This window comes from Equus asinus, chromosome 23, assembly GCF_041296235.1.
Source record: "Equus asinus isolate D_3611 breed Donkey chromosome 23, EquAss-T2T_v2, whole genome shotgun sequence".
NCBI lineage: Eukaryota > Metazoa > Chordata > Mammalia > Perissodactyla > Equidae > Equus > Equus asinus.
In genome coordinates this window covers 68,254,744-68,276,500 of record NC_091812.1, presented here as the reverse complement: position 1 = coordinate 68,276,500, position 21,757 = coordinate 68,254,744, and the positions used below count along the sequence as shown (strand labels likewise).

The 21,757-nt window shown below is 41.6% G+C and overlaps 1 protein-coding gene across 1 annotated transcript in view; it reads right to left on the bottom strand.

The window, feature by feature from the left end:
* The window catches only part of IARS1 (isoleucyl-tRNA synthetase 1), a 76,125-nt gene that overhangs the window by 40,350 nt on the left and 14,018 nt on the right, over positions 1 to 21,757 (bottom strand). The window contains exons 7-17 of the mRNA XM_014864667.3: positions 16,872 to 17,019; positions 14,191 to 14,278; positions 13,907 to 13,967; positions 12,082 to 12,177; positions 9,206 to 9,328; positions 8,614 to 8,705; positions 7,872 to 7,970; positions 6,150 to 6,276; positions 4,767 to 4,840; positions 3,702 to 3,896; positions 616 to 702 (exon numbers count right to left, since the gene is read on the bottom strand). Of these exons, the coding sequence (XP_014720153.1) occupies positions 616 to 702; positions 3,702 to 3,896; positions 4,767 to 4,840; positions 6,150 to 6,276; positions 7,872 to 7,970; positions 8,614 to 8,705; positions 9,206 to 9,328; positions 12,082 to 12,177; positions 13,907 to 13,967; positions 14,191 to 14,278; positions 16,872 to 17,019 (1,190 nt within the window). The remainder of the gene's footprint in view (positions 1 to 615; positions 703 to 3,701; positions 3,897 to 4,766; positions 4,841 to 6,149; positions 6,277 to 7,871; positions 7,971 to 8,613; positions 8,706 to 9,205; positions 9,329 to 12,081; positions 12,178 to 13,906; positions 13,968 to 14,190; positions 14,279 to 16,871; positions 17,020 to 21,757) is intronic.

The following is a 21,757-nucleotide window of genomic DNA, read 5'->3' as shown; positions in this document are numbered from 1 at the left end:
GCCTGGCATGGCATCAGTGACATCCTCCTCCTCGCTCGGCACACAGAGCAGGGTATCTGTGTAAACATTTTGTCTTATTTTCTTATTTTTATATATTTATGTTTTTACTTTTAATGACTAGCGGCAACAGAAGCAAAGGAAAAATAAGACTCCCCTACACTACTAGAAACCTCTAGAACCCACAGTTTTCTCAGGTTGAAAAGAGGACACCAAAAATCTACAATTAAAGGACCAGCGTACAGATTAAATAAGAGCTATAAGCAAAACACTTCATAAAACTCTAAATGACGACTGTTAGTTATCATTAGCAGTGTCTCGGGACACATGTGCTCCCCTTCCTCCTCCATCAGGCTCAGCTCTCAGAGCAGCCCTTCTCCCTGAGATAGCAGAGTATGGGAGGACGGAATGCTGAAGATGGAGAAGTGCACGGGACAGGAGCTGGATGAAAAGGAAGAGCAGCAGAAATATAAAAACAGAGGGAAGAAAGAATAGGGATGAGCTGGGGTGTTGCTAAACTCCTCCTGTCACAAGGAGTGGTTAGATCCAGCCAGGACATGGCTGCAAGAACCAAGGGATCAGCAACTGAACTCACAACTACACAAGGGCGTGACCTGCCTGGCCAGGACGAGTCCGTTCACAATCACATTCTTGAAAGGTGGCTGTCCAAAGAGAGCCGTGGCCAGCACCAGCAGGGTGTAAAACCTGGAAAAAACCACCAAGAAATAGTTCAATAAAAACAGAAAAGGAGTCCAAGCATCGAAAAAACACTGGTTTACTTATCGGACTGAATTTCTATTTTAGATCAGTTACACTTTTTGATAATCCCTTAAAGCAATGGTCGTTAATTGTGGTGACACGTTAGAATCATCTGGGGAGTGCTGGAAAATTACACATAGGCAGACCCACTGCATATCAATCACATTAGAGCTTCTGATCAGAAAAAACAAAATGTGCTTTATTTAAAGCAAATAAAGGCCTGGAGTGAGAGGCTGACTCCCAGAAGTTGAGGACAGTACTGTTGCCCTCCTTGGGGAACCAGTTGGGCAGCCACAAGGCAGGGCAGGCCCGGATGGCCTCCCAGGACCTCCCACAAATTCTGGGCTGAAAATCCAAGGATGTGTGTTGCCTTTAGCACAAGGTCATATGGGACAGTCTGATGACAAAAGATGCAAAGAGCACTCTCATCCCAAAGTTCAAGGTAGACTACAGCAACAGGAATGCATTTTCCTTCTGTCAGATAGCATGTATATTGTTTACTTGCCAACTTGTTCCCTAAGAGAGGTCCATCACAGCCCTGCAAGCTGTCTCAGGAAGCTTGCTTGTGTCACCTCCAACCTGATTTTGCACCCCAAGAACATTATGTGATGTGAATTGATGAAGATGGAGACCAGACATCCCTTCCTCCAAAGGTAGGTGAGGAGGACGCAAGTGCCTAAGCGAGGCAGCCCATGGCTGAGGGAAGGGGAAGGAGGCAGTGTGCACACAGGGACCCATAGGAGGGCTTTCAACAGCTGCCAGATGCCGCCGCTCCTCCGAGAAACCTACTGGTGAGTCATGTGGCCTCTCTAAGAACAAGGGTTTGTGCCTGGTAGCTGTTTCTACAGATGAACGGATTAGAAGCTGAATATAGAACACTTCAGAGCATTAAGGCTGGAATTCAATTAGTTTGTGATGAACGCAAGTTGCAAAAGCAGAAAAGGACCCCAGGGTGCCTTAAACACTCCTGCAGGCACATTACTAATGAAAGCAAAATTGGAACCCGGGTTGGCCAAGCTTATCCATGAAGAGACGGTAACTCACCTTTTTCTAATTAAGAGGATGAAAGTACTGCTTTAAATAAGTCACCAGATAAAACCAATACCACAATCTCCCCCCTTTTTTAAAATCTGCATTTTTTTAGAATGTTAATTTTACGAGGCTAGCTTTAACATCTGAGCACATTCCCAACTATTCCTCAAATCTGTAGCACCCAACTCATTATCTTGTATGTAAATACTCATTAAACATTTGAGTAAATTATTTGAAGTAAACAAGCTAAGAACACATATTGTGTTTTGTATCACTTAATCTTCCAGCAAAACAAATCTCTATATTCCAAAATGTAAGTGAAATAATTCAAACTCTAAAACTACTGTCCTACTCCAGTGAAAAATTCCTACTCCAAAGACACTTCAATGAGATGTTTGGTGGTGAGGAGCAGAGGGCAGGAGCGAGCCTGTCTTGTCTGACAATCTCCCCAGCACCCATCTGATAGACGCTAGGTGCTCAGTAAAATACCTGCTGCGTAAGCGTGGTACTTGTACAAAAACAGGTGCACAGATCAATGGAACAGAATTGAAAGCCCAGAAATAAAACCACATATCTATGGACAGCTTATCTTTGACAAAGGAGCTGAGGGCATACAATGGAGAAAAGAAAGTCTTTTCAACAAATGGTGCTGGGAAAACTGGAAAGCCACATGTAAAAGAATGAAAATTGACCATTCTTTTTCACCATTCACCAAAAGAAACTCAAAATGGATCAAAGACCTAAAGGTGAGACCTGAAACCATAAGGCTTCTGGAAGAAAACGTAGGCAGTACACTCTTTGACATCAGTATTAAAAGGATCTTTTCGGACACCATGCCTTCTCAGAGAAGGGAAACAATAGAAAGAATAAACAAATGGGACTTCATCAGATTAAAGAGCTTCTTCAAGACAAATGAAAACAGGATTGAAACAAAAAAACAACCCACTAACTGGGAAAAAATATTTGCAAGTCATATATCTGACAAAGGCTTAATAGCCTTAATATATAAAGAACTCTCTTTGATTCTTTGATAAAGAATCAAAAAATGGGCTGGAGACATGAACAGACATTTCTCCAAAGAAGATATACTGATGGCCAATAGGCACATGAAAAGATGCTCATCATCGCTGATCATCAGGGAAATGCAAATCAAAACTACACTAAGATATCACCTTACACCCGTTAGAATGACAAAAATATCTAAAACTAATAGCAACAAATGTTGGAGAGGTTGCGGAGAAAAAGGAACCCTCATACACTGCTGGTGGGAATGCAAACTGGTGCAGCCACTATGGAAAACAGTATGGAGATTCCTCAAAAAACTAAAAATAGAACTACCATACGATCCAGCCATCCCACTACTGGGTATTTATCCAAAGAGCCTGAAGTCAGCAATCCCCAAAGTCCTGTGCACCCCAATGTTTACTGCAGCACTGTTTACAATAGCCAAGACGTGGAAGCAACCTAAGTGCCCATCAACAGACGAATGGATAAAGAAGATGTGGTACATATATACAATGGAATACTACTCAGCTGCAAAACAGAACAAAATCATTCCATTTGCAATAACATGGATGGACCTTGAGAGAATTATGTTAAGTGAAATAAGCCAGCGAGAGAAAGATAATCTGTGTATGACTCCACTCGTATGAGGAATTTAAAACTATGGACCAAGAACACTTTAGTGGATACCAGGGGAAAGGTGGGGTGGGGGGTGGGCACAAAGGGTGAAGTGGTGCACCTACAACATGACTGACAAACATTAATGTACAATTGAAATTTCACAAGATTGTAACCTATCAATAACTCAATAAAAAAATAAATAAAAAAATAAAATAAAAAAATCAGAATAAAAAAAAAACCTGCTGCGTAAAACAAAATCAAGAGAACATTCGCAAGAACAAGGAACTTACCATCCTCTGGTCTGGTCGATGCCTTCAGCAATGAAGTCTGCAGGAAATGCCTCCTCGAACTCCCTCTTGCTTTCAAACGGGTAATGAACTTGGGCATAGGGCATGCTGCCGCTCTCAAACCAGCAGTCAAACACCTCAGAGATGCGATGCAACGACCCCTTCCCACAACGGGAAGGAATAGTCAGATGGTCGATGCTAATAAACAGAGAAGTAGCCATTTCTCTTAATTATAAGCACAACAGAACCTACTGGTCTAACTGCCAGTAGGAAACGGAACGCCCTGACAAGCTCTATGGTATGCCCCTGCAAACAGAAGTATCGGTGGCTGTCACAGGGTTTCAGAAGGCACCTTGATGGGGTTGGCCCCAGGGCTGGAGTGGTTAAGTTCGTGTGCTCTGCTTCGGTGGCCCAGGGTTTCACAGGTTAGAATCCTGGGTGTGGACATGGCACCAGTCATCAGGCCATGCTGAGGCGGCATCCCACGTACCACAACTAGAAGGACCCACAACTAAAATATATACAACTATGTACTGGGGGGCTTTGGGGAGAAAAAGGAAAAATAAAATCTTTCTTTTTTTTCTTTTTAAAGATTTTATTTTTTCCTTTTTCTCCCCAAAGCCCCCCGGTACATAGTTGTGTATTCTTCATTGTGGGTTCTTCTAGTTGTGGCATGTGGGACGCTGCCCCAGCGTGGTGTGATGAGCAGTGCCATGTCCGCGCCCAGGATTCGAACTGACGAAACACTGGGCCGCCTGCAGCGGAGCGCGTGAACTTAACCACTCGGCCACGGGGCCAGCCCCATAAAATCTTTTTTTTTTAAAAAAGAAGGCACCTTGAGTGCTTGGCCTGGAAGGTTATACACCAAAGTGTCCCGACAAGTAACTTACAGACAGGGGCCACCTTTCCTCCATATGACATGAGTCATCAACAAAGTAATTCAGCAAACTAGCGTCTGACTTCTACATGTAGCTCCATGATCTGCTCCAGAGACCATGCTTTAATGGCCAGGACCTAGCCCAACGCTCTCTGAAGGAAAGAACTGAAGTGAATCCCTCACAAACTGACCTCTCTCTGTGCAGATCTGAGATCTTTGCTCCTGACAGTTCTTCAAGTTCTGCCATTGAGCCAACGCAAACCACCTGTTAAAACAAAGTTAGAAAGTGGGAGTGCCTCAGATACAAACATCACACAGAGTTAATTTCTGCAGCATTCTTGTTTAGTTTTAGAAACCTTTGATCTTCTTTAGAAGCTCATTCGTATACCAGCCTGGGCTGGAGGATAGTTATCACCAACCTGGCTCACACTCACCAGAGACTGCACGTTGCTATCTGAGGAGGGGAGCAGACTTCTCTACTTTGTTACCTGCCCTATATCACACAGAGTCCCTACATGGAGAGGATTTCATGGCCATGATGCCAACAAGTATTTCTTGAGGGTTTACTACGTCCAAATTTCTGCCAAAAACAACCAGCAAAGGTGAAAGGCCTAGATTATTACTCTAAGGCATCTTAGTTTCTTCCTGGCTCTTGAATTTGGCTATTTAAGCTGGACTCTTTCCAATTCAAAGCATGAACTAGATTACTGCATGGACCAGATCAAAGTAATCCGATCACAAGACATTAGGCTGATGTCCAGGTAAGGAGGCTGAGAGATGGGCCAGCTGGGGCACTTGGAACAGGGGAGCCCTCTGACAGGCCCGTGCAGCCTGACTGCACCAGCAGGAGTTGCTGGGGGTTCTCACCCAGGGGGTTCCTGCTGCCTGGTGAACACCCACGGCCTCTTTCTAGGCCCCTCCTGTTCAGTACTGAAAAGTCTTCTGATTCAGCTACTTTACTGTTGCGTTTCCGGTCCCTCCTGGGGATTTACCAAGCTCCTTGAGCTGCTGTGGCTCACGACTGCTCTAACGCTCTCAGCGCTGGACAGAGGCTCTGTTGTGGGAATACATCTTTACTCCTGTATATATATTTATACAGACACTCACACGTCCGCTGGATTTTACAGATTAAAGGTCTGCAATGCTGTGGTAATTTATTTTTAAGTCTTCCTTTTTCATCACTATACAGTTGGTTTAACACTCTAAGACTCAGTGCAGGGTTGGAGTCTCTGTTTTCTTCATAATAGCTCACAAGGAGAAAAAGATCAGAGCAACATAACACAAACAATTTACTGCGTGGATTTACCTGACAAAAACTGCATTCTTCACTTTTATACAGAGGGAAATTTTAAAAACAGTATTTATAAGTAAAAGTAAAGTAAAAATTAATTAAAAACCCTAAAAACATATTCTTATTTATGTCATGATTCTAGGAAAGAATAAAGAGGAAAAAAACAGACAAAATAAGAAAGGGATAGAGAAAAAAAGAAATCATATTCTTTTACCTCATATTCAGATGCACAAATGAAGTGCTTCAGCAAAAACCAACCCCAGGAAGCACCTCCCTGCCTCACCTCCTCCAAGTCATCGCTGACCCACAGTGGGATAGGAGTGCCCCAGTATCTGTTTCTGGAAACTGCCCAGTCACGTGCATCTTTTAGCCAATTTCCAAATCGCTTTTCTCGCACGAACTCCGGGACCCTGCAATAAACAGGTCAGATAAGTGATCACGTAAGAATATGAGTAAGTAAACTTTTAATTAGGTCGGCATAAGCCTTTGTATAATGCTTTGTGGACCTAACGTTCTGGAAGTGCTGAGCTCGCTCCTGGGAGAACGTCTTCTGCATGGACAGCACCAGACGACCCACAGTGGCTGTATGTGCTGTGAATTCATCCCAGTGAAGACACTCTGTAATGGGAAACCCCACAGTCCACAGCTTCCTTGTCCCGTTCTCCACCACAGGACTGCCACAGTCCTCTAACCAGTCACCATGATGCTGGCTAGCCTGGTCCCACTCAGATCTGGTCTTCAGGCCATCTGCCACACAACAGTTTCTACTGAAACTCACTAGCAAGGGCTCCCCGTCATCTACTAATTAAGAATCCACACAGGTCATGTTGCTTGTAGCTGGTAGGTAGCCGCCTCCGCAGGCTCATCTGATGTCCCCCTGGCATGGCACTCTAGGCTCCAGCAGTGAGGTAAATTCCTGAGAAGGAAGCTCTTCACCTAATGCCTTTGCCTGTGCCCACAGCCCTCCTTCCCTCTGCCACCCGCCCCCAGGATTCCACTGCCTCCACTTGGTAAATGGCTCCTTATCCTTTGAGGCTTGGCTTTGCATGAAACCTTCCCAAGCTTAACACTGAGTCAGGGGCCCCCAGGCTCCCAAACACCCTGTTCTCTCAGGCACCGTGGTTACCATACAGTATGATAAGGGTCAGTTTACAGGCCTGCACCCACACGAGGCCAGCACACTAATATTCCACAGCCAGCACTTCACACGTTAGGGGAACTAAAGAGCTTCCTTGGTACAAAAGCAGAAAAACTACTTTTTCTTGAGAAATCAGGGTCATTTTTCTAGGAAATACAGAAAGCTCTAGTTTATAACCATTTCTTTTTACTGTTCTGAGATTCTCCTCATTCTTCCAAAATCAAATGCAGTTTTTAAGTTGAGTTGGGTTCTGTGGGAAGTAAGACATAGTGATCACCCTCAGAACTCCCAGTGAAAAACATTCTCCTGGAACACACACATTCAGCCTTATTTTGCTTCTGCACTCAGCGGCTGAGTAACACCCCTCCGTGGGTCAGACAGCAGCTGAGGAAAGTGAGGCTCTCGTCCCTGCAGGCTCATCCACAAAGTGGGGGTGCACAAGACGCCACTGTCCTCTAGAGACTCAACTAGTGTCCAGTGTGGAAGCGTAAAGGGCCTCTGTAGGTACTCCAAACATAAATGCTTATCCTGATAATGATTATTACGTAAGGCTAAGGAACTCCAAGAGTACGGCCAGATTTTTCCCCAAAGTTATTCCATTCTGCAAATCAAATAAATGGCAGTTTCTTATTTCCACTGGGTTTTAAAAAAGAAAAACGCTCCCTTATAAGCTTTACCATAAGAAGGATGCTACTTCTACTACATAATATTAAATTATTTTGTGTTCCTGAAAATACAGAATAAAAAAGTTATTATCACAATATACAATAAAAGTTAGCTATTAAAATTATTACAGTTGGGGGGAAGTATAACCAATACTTACTACGTGACAAAGGACACAACGAAGACACACATCTTACTGCTCACCAGTAACACAGGCCATTGTTCCTCAGCAGCTGGTCCACCATGTGCTCCACTCGCACGAACCAGCTGGGCACTGCTTTGTAAATGAGGGGAGTGTCCGACCTGGGGAATCGAAAAAGCAGACGTGGCTGGTGAGACTGAGGGATGCAGGTGCCCAGGGTATGACTGACATCACTACCACCTATTTGGCTTTCTGCTAATATTTACTTTTATTGCAAATACTAATGTCTATGTCCTCAGTATTGGTCACCTCCCTCCACAATGCCAAGAAAGGCAAAAGCTAGTAATAGAAGACAAGGAAGAAAACAGTCCTGCTGGTGTGACAGCTGTCTGAGAAATGATGTCAATTTCAACACAGAGGAAACGTGGGAACAGAACATGATGCCACGGAGCACCCCACTTTCACCCACACCACAGCAGTATGGTTTTGTAGTAAACTTGATGTCACATTATATTTCTCACTAAATTCCATTAGAAAATTCTAGAGATATGTCGCATGCTAAACACATATGGCCCCAATACAAAACCTATTTGCATATGTCTGTATTTCTCGCCCAACTCCTGAGGAAAGAGGTAACTGTATGTATCCACACAATTCTCCTTCACACAAGAAGGCAGTTTCCATACACTAACTCTGAAGGACACAAATGAGATGGGAACCACAAATTGGTGGAATGGGCACACATATTAAGGGCATCCAAAAGTCTGAAGCTCTAGCTACAACACAGTCTTCATGTCTTCTCACCTCCAGCAGAAAGGGTAGCTGTGAGTGAAGGTGCTGGCAACAAGGAGTCGGCCGTGTTCCTTCAGGGTCCTGATGATATTTTTGTCAGCATCCTGTTAAAAAATTAAAATCTAGCCATCAAAATAACCTACAATATGTAGTAACACAAGATAATTGAGTATATTACTAAAATCTGTTATTTTGATACTTTTTCTATAAACAAAAGGCACAAATAACAAAAGTATTATAAAAATATTCGGTCTATATTTTAGCCGCTGCACAACTTTAGGTACATTTCATGCCATTTAAGGTAGTGAGGTTTTCAATCAGCAATGATTACCCCAAGGTCACAAAGCTGCTTCATGAGCCACAAATCAGAGCCCAGTTTTTCTGATCCCTACCCTTCAAACTATAGCAAGATTCCTTTGAACGTACTAGACCCTCAGAATGCAGCAGATAACATCTGTCTGTCCTTTCAATTTTCTGTGCTGAAACAAAACAAAAACAACTTCCTGGAAAAAAAATCCCAGATATGGAAGCTATTTAATAAAAAACTGATTAATGAAAGAAGTATGACAAAACTGACACCTTTCTATGTCACACAGATACAGACCTTTACATACTGTCCCATGAAATCTGTCACTTCCGCTGTGAAACAGCCTGATGCATCCACAGGACAAATAGGGAGAGAGTCTTTCTGAATGATGCCAAAGTCCATACAGACTCGATAGTCATCCTGGGGAGAAGGGCAAGGGGGATGGAGGGCAGAACAAAACACTTTAAGAAATGTGGGTGCAGGGAGCGAGGAGTGTACAGACAGGAGTGTACAGAAGGCGACAGACTTACAAGACAAGTTTTCAGTATTCTGACATGTAAATGTAATACCTTTAGTTATCTTCTCAACTGAAGTGAATTCAAGGACCACTCAGAGATACAGAGCCCTACAGTTGGATAGGGGATTAGGTCACCTCCCCAGTTTTCCCAGCCGTTACTTCACAGACCCCTACATACAGCAGAGTGTCTACTAAGTAAGAAGAGAGAGGACACACATGCATGTATTAAAGCGAAATCAAATCTGATTTCTAATCGCAGCATATAGGCACATACACATATACACAGAGCAGAAGCACATGGAGGCGTATGGAAGGACCTATTTAGCACATACTGCATGATGCCTGATGTGCACCTGGATTTGCATTCTGCCAAGGAGTGGCCGAAAGGATAGCAACACTGATCTAAATCCGAAGTATTCACTTTACAAATAAATGAACGGGCCCCAGGCAGCATAGTTTACCCAGGCACACTACCATGCTGCAGGAATACATTTTGAGCAGTGTTAACAATAATTAGCAAACACGTATAATGTGCTATGAACGCTTGATTACTTAGCTTATTTAATCTCCATGATGATCCTGTGAGGAAGGCAGACAGGTGCACTAGGTTTTAACTATGTGCTCCCCTCGAACAAACCAGCAACTACCCCCATTTTACAGAAGAGGAAGCTGAGGCACAAAGAAAAAGCTCAGCTGCAAAGTGGCAATGCCTGGCTCCAAGGTTGTTGGACTCTAAGAGTCCAAGGTCTTCACTGCTGTGCTATGCTGCCTGAAGCTAAAATTAAAGGGACTGTCTCAGGCTGAACAGTGAAACCACACTCTGGTTTTACGCCAAGACAAACTGGAAAGCCAATATGCTTCCACCGGGGCCAGTGTTCAAGTCTCACTGTGCTGAGAGGCTGCCTGTGTGATGTGGATGTGCTAAGAGCAAGGGCAGTGACAGCCTGGCCATGAAGGAAGACCCAAACACACCTGCACAACACAGACAGGACAAGCCCCGAAGCCCAGCAATCTGAACCATTTAGTGTAGAGCAAACAGGCACGCCCACATAGACTAGCTAAGAACAGCATTCCTGAACAGAGCCAGAATGACAGGCGGACAGTCATGCAGAGGTACAGACTCTGGAGAAGTCACAGCGCAGCAATGGCAAAGCTACCACATGGAGGGTCTCTCGGAAAATGTCACCAAATGCCGTTTAAAGACCTGATCTTCTACAACATTAACCTGCCTGTCATTCAGGACAATATATGAGTTACTACTATAGCACATGATAGATATTTACATTTCAAAAAGGAAACTTAAACTATAATTCAAAACCAAGAAGTTACCTTTTTATTATTTATCATCAGTGACACAACCATACCGTTGACCCTAAAACTACTATGAATAACTGAAATTTGACTAGTTCCTAACACTCAATAAACAGTTTATCAAGAATGCTTCCACTCAATTTGAATATGGACAGGTATTAGGTAATATTAAGGAACAGTTAATTTTATCTAGTATAACAATGGCATGGTGGCTATATTAAAACTATAAGTCCTTATCAGTCAGAGATGTGAAGTATTTACAGATGAAAGACATGATGTTGAGGATTTGCTTCAAAACCCTCTAGCCAAAATAAAAAAAAAGGTGTGGTAGAAGGGGAGAGGGAACAAACAGATAAAATGGAGTTTCCAAAATGCTGATAATTAATGCAGCAGGATGATGTGAATATATGAATTTATTACAGTATTTTCTTTACTCCTGTGTATGTTTGAAGATTTCCTAGTAAAAATCCCTGTACAGGTTAAGTACAAAGACAAAAGGAGCACAGAGACAGCCAGCACCAGCCCTCTCAGGACAGACGGTGGAGCTGAGAGGAGCGGCAGGTCCCCAGTGGGGGTGGCACTGGCACCGTGACTGTCCACACCTTACAGCATCAGCGCTGTGCCCAACGCTCCTCACAGGTGATTCGTTGAACCCTTACAGTCACCAGACAGGATGTACTGTCACCCATGTTCCAGAGGAGGAAAAGGAGGTCCAGACAGGCCAAGTAACTGACTCAGAGGCCGCCTGTGAGTGGCAGGGCTGTGACTTAAGGTGAGGTCTGATTTGCTCTGAAATGTGTGCCCTTAATCCCTTATACTCTTCTGTTTTATTCACATACAATTATGTTAAAAGGATCACATCTTTAGAAAAATTACTCTGGGAAAAATTTCAATTTAACCACACCATACAGTTTTGAGGAGAGGTCAGATTCTCCCTTCTGATCATGCAGTAAATTTAGTCAAGAACACAGTGGAGGTGAGGGAACCCTTCGGCACTGACAGTCGTGGTGACTGCATGACTCCACAGAATGCATACCATAAAGAGCAAGAGGACTGGACGTAAAACGTGAATGAATGAAAACATAGCATGCCTTTCAGAAAGACTAAATGCCTGGCAACACCCAGGATTCAGCCCACTATTTTCCGAAACCAGGTCAGGGTGAAAAGGAATTACACATGCAAGTTTTATAAGCCATTTTCGGGAGCAGTGATCTGGAAAAGAGGTCTACCCCATGGTTTAAACAAGAGTAAGGAACACCACACACACAGCCACACCCATAGCCACGGCACAGTGGCCACTGATGTTGACTTCTCATAAGTACATCTGCAAGATTATACTACTCACAGCACCGAAGTAAGGAGCTTGGTGTACAACGCCAGTGCCTTCTTCCTCCCTTACGTAGTTGTCAACAAGCACAGTAAAAGCACCATTCTCTTTACACTGGAAAAAGAAGGTGAGCAAGCTTAAAGGATGAAGCACTACCATATCATAATTTAATAACAGGTTTTGGTAAGAATCTGAAATGCAAAATTATTTTCAGAAGGAGAAAAGACAGAATAATTCAGACTGAGAAGAAACAAGCTAACGCAACACATCTTTTCCATGAAAAACAATTCATCATGTATAAATGACCTCCTCACCAGCCCCAGCATGCAGTTTAGCACACAGGCCCAGAAAATGCGCTCCCTAAACTATTCCCTTCCCGGTCTATCTCCAATCACTGCATAGGCTCGCTCCTCCTGTTCCTCTCAGTCCAGCTCAAGTATTCAGTCACAAAAGGCAAACCTTGAAAGAACCAAGATGGAGAAGCCAAGGTTGCAAGTTCTATTGACAGGTAGTGCACTCACTCTAACACTAAGGGGAAATGTTTTCAATTGATTTTCTTTGCAACAACAATGAAATCAGCTTAACACAGGGATAAGGCTACAGACCTACTTTTTCTGCCTTCATCTCTTAATATTTCTTTCCGAATACCCTTTGTTTGGCTGAAACTGATCCTTTGCTTTCTTATCTCTCTTCCTTTCGTAAAAAGTACTTTCAGAAATGATTTTCACATTTAATTCCTATAATCCTGTGAAAAAGGTATTAGTATTCCCATATTTTAAAAATGTTCTGGTTCTATTTGCATTTCACAGATGAACAAACTCAGAACAAAGATGAAATGGTTTGCCCAAATCACACAACTAGCAGTGATGAAGCCAGGGCCTGAAACAAGGTCTTCTGGTTCCAAATACAATGTCATTTTCAGCAACATTAAACTTGAAGATGACCATGAATTTTTAATTGCTTTAACCCAAATCACCTGGAAATGTTTCTGGTGTGGTATGATAGGTGCTAAAAGGTGTGTCTTCAATAGTGTAAATACGGAGGGACAATATGTGTGTCCTTAGAATCAGACGTACAAACGTATATTACCGTTTTTAACTGAATACCAAGAAACCCCACACCACATTCCTGTCCTGGGGCTCTGGATCCTGTTCCCACCACGGCTGAGGTGGGTGAGCAGTCCCCACAGGCAGCACCTACTCTCATAGCTCCTACTGCATATTTCAGAACATACGTATTTCAGGTATACACCAGATGATTTGGTCTTAAATCAAAGAATTTGTAGGGGCTGGCCCGGTGGCACAGTGGTTAAGTGCACACATTCCACTTCGGCAGCCCGGGGTTCGCCTGTTCGGATCCCAGGTGCGGACATGGCACCACTTGGCACGCCATGCTGTGGTAGGCGTCCCACATATAAAATAGAGGAAGATGGGCATGGATGTGAGCTCAGGGCCAGTCTTCCTCAGCGAAAAGAGGAGGACTGGCAGCAGTTAGCTCAGGGATAATCTTCCTCAAAAAAAACCCCAAAAAACTCAATAAATTTCCTGGGTGATAAGTAAATTAAAAACAATAAAAATAAACACATATAAATCTTATCAAATGTAAAGTAATTCCTTACGTAAGTTGAGAAAAGTATTTTAAAAATTCCTATAGGATTTTAATTACTAAAACAAGAAGGCAATACAAACAGAATTTAATTTCGTTAACACTGAAGCACTTCTGAATTCAGGCCCCTTGTACTGACGGCACCACAATTGGCGAGTGCCACCCCAGCTATCATCATGTGGCTTCAGTTACCCAAGAACAGGTGCCGAAAGCCCCTGTCTACAGGCCCTGAGCTCACCTTCACAAAATAGTCAAACAGGGGCGTGTATTTCTTGCCTTTGAGATAGGCACCAGGAAATCTAGGAAAAGGAGAAAGGCAAACTCAGAGTTAGATTAAATCACGAAGGAAAGGAGGCTGCAGCCACATCAAGTCACCCCTCACTTCCAGTTCACTTGTTTCTAAGTCGTCAGTGCTGGAACGTATGACCTCCACATACTCCGTTTACTACTTAAAACTAATCTTGAATAATATAAGCTAAAGACACAGAAACACAAGCACAAATCAATGACTTGCATATTCACCTTTCAAGGATCTCATAGTCACTCTCCAATTTATAGAGGGCTGACAATCTGGCTTCCATCAAAATGAGTAATTTTCCTCTGACGACATCTATGAGAGCAAGAGAAGAAGCGGATTTCAGTCACATTCAGACTCTGGATGACTCTAAAGACACCTCTCAGTGTACTTTTCCCTGCAGGGCTCCTGTATCACCTGCATCCAGCGTGCTTATCACACACAGAGAAACACTGCAAAGAGCACTAGGGCACACTGCTTCCCAGACACACAAAAGACAAAAACATCAAACGCACCTGGGCATCTTATCAGTTGTTAATTGCACCTCTATCCATTTTAAGTAAATTAAGCTTTATTTTCTCCTACCAAAGGTAATATATGTGAATGTTTAAAAGCCATAATATTAACAAACCAAGAAGCTCACAAAGTCCCTTCTAATGTCGTGCCCCCTCAAGCACTATCGTTTGCATGTCTCTTCCTCTAGATATTTTTCAATGTATACGCTAACATACATCTTACATGAATGTGTAATTTTTTCTAACAATTATGGAATATTAATACAGTTTTGCAATTTGTTTTCACATAATTGTGAAAATCTTTTCATATATTAGCATATATGGATCTTTCTTGTTCTTTTAAATAGCTCTATAGCACTCCATTTTACGGAGATACAAGTTATTTTTAACAAACCAACTAATACTAGACATTTAAATTGTTTTCAAATTTTTATTACTATGAATATCCTTGAATGTCTCTTTGCACCCTCACTGGAAGTGTTTCTGGAGGATACTACCCTAGAAACAGAAAAGCAGGAACAACTGTATAAACATTTCAAATTTAACAGGTACTGAGAAATTGCCCTACGAAAACTTAGGCTATTTAAACTCCCAACTGTAAAGTATGATATACCCGAGAATTTATCACAGCCTATGTCATATATTCAGTCCACTATAAGAAAAACGAGAATCTATGGATCCTTTTGAAGACCCTTGAAGTTCACTGAAAAACTGCTACAAATAATGCTTCCATTCACCAGCTCTGACCTCACAGGAGCTCAGTTATAAGCGGAGTCTACGTTTTCTAAATAAAACTCAGGACATACAGTCCGCCAAGTACAAGAGCCATATGCAGGCAGAGGAGTGACGTGATCGAAATCTTGGCCAGATGGCCCTAAGGCGTTCAGGCTCATTACACCATGGCCATACCCAGGGATGACACCGGGAACTTGTGAAGGTAGGACTCTAACTGCCTGGAGAAGCAGAGGCAGGCCCTGCCTGGACAACAGCTCTTCCCCAGAAAGGACCATTAGAAACCAACTCTCGGTCCTATGCACGGCCAAGGCACAGCCAAATAATAATAAAAATACCTGTTTTCTGACTCCCAATTCTTTCCTATTCCTCTCAATATTTTTCCCTTGCCAGCACAAGCTATTGTGAATCAAGTTAACTGTCCTGTAAGATGGATTTTTTTCTGGCTATGAGGTTTCTTTTCTTTCCCTGGCTTCTTTCCTCCCACCATAAACTATTGAAATGTGAAGGTACTAAGCTTCTTTTTTCATACAAATCTCTAAGGAAAGTACCTCATTGAGACTATGGTTAACAGCCTAGCAGGGAATATTTGAAAGGCTCCAAATTCTCAAGTTCTGGTAGTGATTCTGTGATTTTGTGATTTATAATAAGAAATAGGTACTTGGTCTTTATCTCCATTTTTGGCAGAGCTCCTAAAACCCTTGGAATTTCCTAAGTGATGAGAGCCACAAAGGTGCCTTTAGTTATATCAATAAGGTGACTTTGGAAGCCCCTGGGTAACCTCAGGATGGGGGCTGGTTGCCAGGGTAACCAACCACATGATTATTATAAAAAAGGGTTGGAACTTTCACACACACACCCCTCTCCTCCACCTCTGGGGAGAGGAGAGGGGTTGGAGATTGTGCCGGATCACCAATGGCCAATGATCTAATCAACCATGCCTATGTAATAAGGCCTCCACAAAAACCCAAAAGGATACCGTTCAGAGGGCTTCTGGCTTAGTGAACAAAGTGCCGTAAGGGTGATCCCCCTCTGCCCCGTTCCATGAGGACAGAAGCTCCTGTGCCCAGGCCCCTTCCAGGCCTTGCCTTATGTACTTCCTCATCTGGCTGTTCATCTGTATCCTTTATATTCTTTTATGACAAACCGGTTTCTCGAACCCAAGGAGGGGGTCATGGGTCAGTGAGAAACACAGGGACAACCTGGACTTGCAATTGGCATCTGAGGTGGTAGTGTGGTGGTGGGGGCAGTCTTTCTAGGTCGAGTCCTTAACGTGCGGGACTGGATACTAACTCCAGATACTTAGTGTGTGCATTAATTGCTTGTTGGTGTTGAAAAAACACATATCTGAGATTTCCAATAACGATAAGATGCCACCTCTTTAAAGCTCCAGTTCTGCATCTGTAATAGGGGAATGATGTGTAAAAATGTATTACAATCTGAAAATTATACGGAATTTTTACTTTTTACATTTTTGTGTGTGTTACTTTTTCAATCAGAAATGAAAAACTCTTTTAGAGGATATTTTTCTGATTAAGTCTAGAGCTTTTTCAAAGACTTCTATTTTTACTCTAACAAGAAATGGAAGCTTTCATTCTTTTCCAAAATATGTTAAAATTATCTCATCCATATCTGTCACAAGTAACCAGGCTCATACTTACCTTTAATTTTCACATATTGCATATCTGGATTGACACACAGGGCCAGGTTACTAGGTAGAGTCCAGGGCGTGGTTGTCCAAGCAACTAGAGATATATTTTCATCTTCCTCCAAAGGGAAAGTTACAAATACTGAAGGATCTTGAACATCCTGAAATAAAATGTGATAAAATATTCTTTTACAAAATCCATAATAGACATGGAAGAAAAAAGGAACTGATCCTAAAGAATAAAATAAATAAATTTTCAGAATAAACTGAGCTTTTAAAAGACCTTTTGCCATATTTACAAAAAGAAAATACAATGCAAGAAATCCCAAATACATTTTTCTACATACTTAAAAAAAAATGTTTTAACCATTACCTTAGTAGTCACAAACATTTTAAGTGTATCAAGAGGAAGACACAATGGAGGTTTCACTATTACGATGATTTATTTTATAGTAAGTCCCTAAAAAGTTAGGTCAACAAAATAACTGATTTGGAAAATGGAGTTATTCTCTACTACAAAATATAAAAATGAGTCATACTGAAACATTATATACTTGAAATTCTAATATGCCAATAATAATTCAGTTCATTAAATAAAAGATTGACTTCAACTCTACGGCAATCTTTCAACATGAAAATATAAGGGATTTAAAAATATTAAATATCTTCAAAGTAGAAAAGCTCATTCCCCAAAACAAACCTACTGCATTCTAGATAAAAGTGAGAAAACGGGGCTCTACAAACTTGGCCTTATTCACATACAAAATGTGAGACAAACCGAAATGAAGGGCACTCTAAGTGCACTGGCCTGTACTCTGCAAATGTCAGTGTTACAAAATGTAAAGAAACTGAGGACTGTTTACAGGAACTGGAGGGCTGGCCCAGTGGCCTGGTGGTTAAGTTCGGGGCATTCCACTTCACGAGCCTGAGGTTCTGTTCCCAGCCGTGGACTTGCACCACTCTTCGGTGGCCAAGTTGTGGTGGCAACCCACATACAATATAGAGGAAGACCGGCACAGATGTAACCTCAGGATGAATCTTCCTCAAGCAAAAAGAGGAAGACTGGGAACAGATGTCAGCTCGGGGTGAATTTTCCTTAGCAAAAATAATAATATAAAATATAAAATATAAAAATAAAATAAAATAAATAAAATAAAGGAACTGGAGATACAGAGACTGAATGACACACATAATCTAGCATTTTCTTTCGTTAAAAAGGGCATTATTGGGACCATTAATAGAATCAGGTCTACAGATTAGGTGATAATATTGTATCAATGCAGATTCCCTAATTTCAATTACTTAAGAGAACAGTATTGATTTTTTTTTTAGGAAGATTAGCCCTGAGCCAACTACTGCCAATCCTCCTCTTTTTTCTGAGGAAGGATGGCCCTGAGCTAACATCCGTGCCCATCTTCCTCTACTTTATATGTGGGACGCCTACCACAGCATGACGTGCCAAGCAGTGCCATGTCCCCACCCAGGATCCAAACCGGCAAACCCCGGGCCAACAAGAAGTGGAACATGCAAACTTAACTGCTGTGCCACCGGGCTGGCCCTGATTTTAAGAAACCTGTACTTAAGTATTTAGAGGACAAGGGGCATCATGTCTGCAACTTACTCTCAAAGGGTCCCGTGCCACCTCCACCCCTTAAAAAGAGAGGGAAGGATAAAGCAAATATGGTAAAAGGTTAACATTTAGGGAATTTCATTGAAGGGTATATGAGAATTCTTTTCAACTTTTCAGTAAGTCTGAAATTATGTCAAAAATTAAAAACAAACCCCCAAAAACCTTAATACACAATCATAGAATGACTAAAGTGAAAAAAGATAGGAAATGCTAAGTGTGGGCAAGGATGCAGAGAAATCAGTACTGCCTAGTGGGAGTATAAATCAGTATAACCACTTTGGAGACCTCTTGGCTAGTACCTATTAGAATGGGAGGCAGCAAACCACAGACCATGGGCCAAATCTGGCCGTCACCAGCTCCTACACGGCCTGAGTGCTAGAATGGTTTTGATAAAGTGGAGTACTTGCAACAGAGATCATCTGGCCCACAAAGCCTAAAATATCTACTACTGGGCCCTTTACAGAATTTGCCAACTTCTGTACTAGAGTTAACTGTGAGTGTAAGATATTAAAAAATATGTCCTGGTCTCTGCCCCCAGTTCCTGGTACAGAGCTCCTGAAACTCTTGTAATTTCCTACGTATAAGAACAGCAGCAGTGTCTCTTGTCCTAATATTGGGGTCTACCCCTGGCTCCTGACATGGGGCTCCTGAAACTCGTAATTTCCTGGGCGACAGAAGCGTCTTTTGTTCTGTTGAGGTGACTCAGTGGGTCCTGGATAGGGGCTGGTCACCAGAAAGACCAAGCCATTATTAGAAGCTTGGCATTTTCAGCTCTGTCCCCTATTCTCTTGAGAAGGGAGAAGGGCTGAAATGGAGTTAATGACCCATTATGTGTACACGATGAAGCCAGCCTCCATAAAATCCCAAAAGTACGGGGTTCAGAGAACTTCTGGGTTGGTGAACATGTGGAGATGCTGGGAGACTGGTATGCTGGAGAGGGCATGGAAGCTCTGTGCCCCTTCCCACAGACCTTGCCCTATGCACCTCTTCCAACTGGCTGTTCATCTGTATCCTTTATCATAACCTTTTGTAATAAACTGGTAAACATAAGTAAGTGTTTCCTTGAGTTCTGTGAGCCACACTAGCAAATGAATCGAATCCGAGGAGGAGGTTGTTGGAACCTCCAATCTACAGCCTGTAGGTCAGAAGCTCAGGTGACATCCTGGGCTTGTGACTGGTGTCTGATGTGCGCCAGGGGAAGGGGCAGTCTTGTGGGACCGAGCCCATACCTGTGAGATTGGATGCTATCTCTGGGTAGATAGTGTCAGAATTGAGTTAAATTGTAGGACACCTACCTGGTGTCCCAGAGAATTGCTTGGCATAAAGAAAAACCTCCATACATTTGGTGACCAGAACTGTGAGTGTTCTGTGTGACTAGCAAAGAAGACACACAAGAAAGAAACACACACTAGGGGAGAATTGAGTTTTTTCTCTACATAGGAAAGAAAAGATGAATTTTTCCTTTACAGTAAGTACACCCTGTGACCTAACAATTCCACTCCCGGGTATATAACCAACAAAAATGTGTATATATGCTCCCTAAAAGACAAGTTCTAGAATGTTCACAGTAGCACTACTGATGAGTCAAAAACTGGAAATTATCCAAACGCCTACCAAGAGTAGAATGAATAAATACTAAACGGTAATTAAAATGATGATCCACAACTACACACAACATGGATGACCTTCACAAACATAATCTTGAGCCAGAGAAGTTAGACACCAAACAGATCTCACTGTACAATTCCATTTATAGACAGTACAGAATCAGCAAACGAATGTTGGAAGTGAGGACAGTGGTTACTGTAGGGGGTGGGGTGGCTATCATGAAGGGACTGTGAGAAGGGAGAGCTTTTGATAGGTTGATAAGGTTCTTTTTTACTTTATCTGAGTGTTGGCTTCACAGATATATGCACTCTGTGCAAGTAAACGGAGGAGCAAAAAAATGTTGTCTTATTAAACCAGGCAATAAGTACTAAGATATGAAAAATATTAATTTTAGTATGTACAGTAATGAATGTAAAAAAATAAAAAAACCACTAAAGGGAAACAAATAAAACATTAATAGTGACTGCCTTTGGGTACTGGGATTATAAATTTTTTCTCCTTCTTTATACATTCTATGATTTCCAAATTTTCCACAATGAGCATGGAATTCCATAAACAATCAGATCTAACAGACTCCTCAAGACTAAAAATTTAGACAACAAAAAAATAAATATTTTATATACCACAACTTGGTTTACATTTTGGAACAGGTGGAAGAACCCTCTCCTGTAACTCAATTTACTTCTGCAAGAAGCTTGCCTCTTTCCCAGTAAAAATGTATTAGTTTATTTATAGAAGAGCAAATCTTTGAAAACTCTAGGAACTTGCAAGCTATTATGGGGGTCTAACATGTAAAACTGTAGTTGCCAAAGAAAATTCCAGCATAAGTACACTAAGATTTATATTAAAAAATGTTCCTAGCAATGCTGTTTGCTACCATTGAAAAAAAAAAAAGGACTATGCCCTCAAAACAACTCAAATGTCTATCAAAAGAATGAATAAATAAGTTGTAATCTCTGTTATACGAAACACTACACAACAGTTAAAAATGAACTTAAAGCTACATGTATCAATATGAAGAATCTTTAAAACAATGTTTAGTATAAAAGGCAAGGTACAGAATAAGTACAGTGGGTGAGATTTTAAAAACATGCAGAAAAATGCTATATACTGTTTATGTATACTTCTGTAGATAGTAAAAGTGTAAAAATATGCATAGAGAAAGAAACATAGTGGTTACCCGTCAGGATGTAAGAAGGGAAATGGAAAGAGAAACGTGATATAAATAAATAAATTGTGCTATATTTCCCTACAAAGAAATTAGAACCAAAGATCCACAACTACACAAAACACAGATGACTGTCCCAAACACAATGTTGAGTAAAAAAAGCCAGACACAAAAGAATACATGCTGGAACTTTCCATTTCTACAAAATACAGAAACAGGCAAAACTAATCAACTGTTATCTATAATGTTTGACGTATTTTTTTAAAAAAAGATGCATTTATTGGAACCCATCAAATGGTACACTTAAGATTTGAGAATTTAATTGTATATAAATTTTAAGCACCACCCTCCCCCCAAACCATAAACAAATACTGACCTCTATTCATGATATACATGTTGAAGAAAAAAAAAACCCAAAACAACAAAGCACTAATTTCTATGAAATACAGAGGACAGAGAAAATGTTAAATTGGACCAGAGAGATGTAATCAGC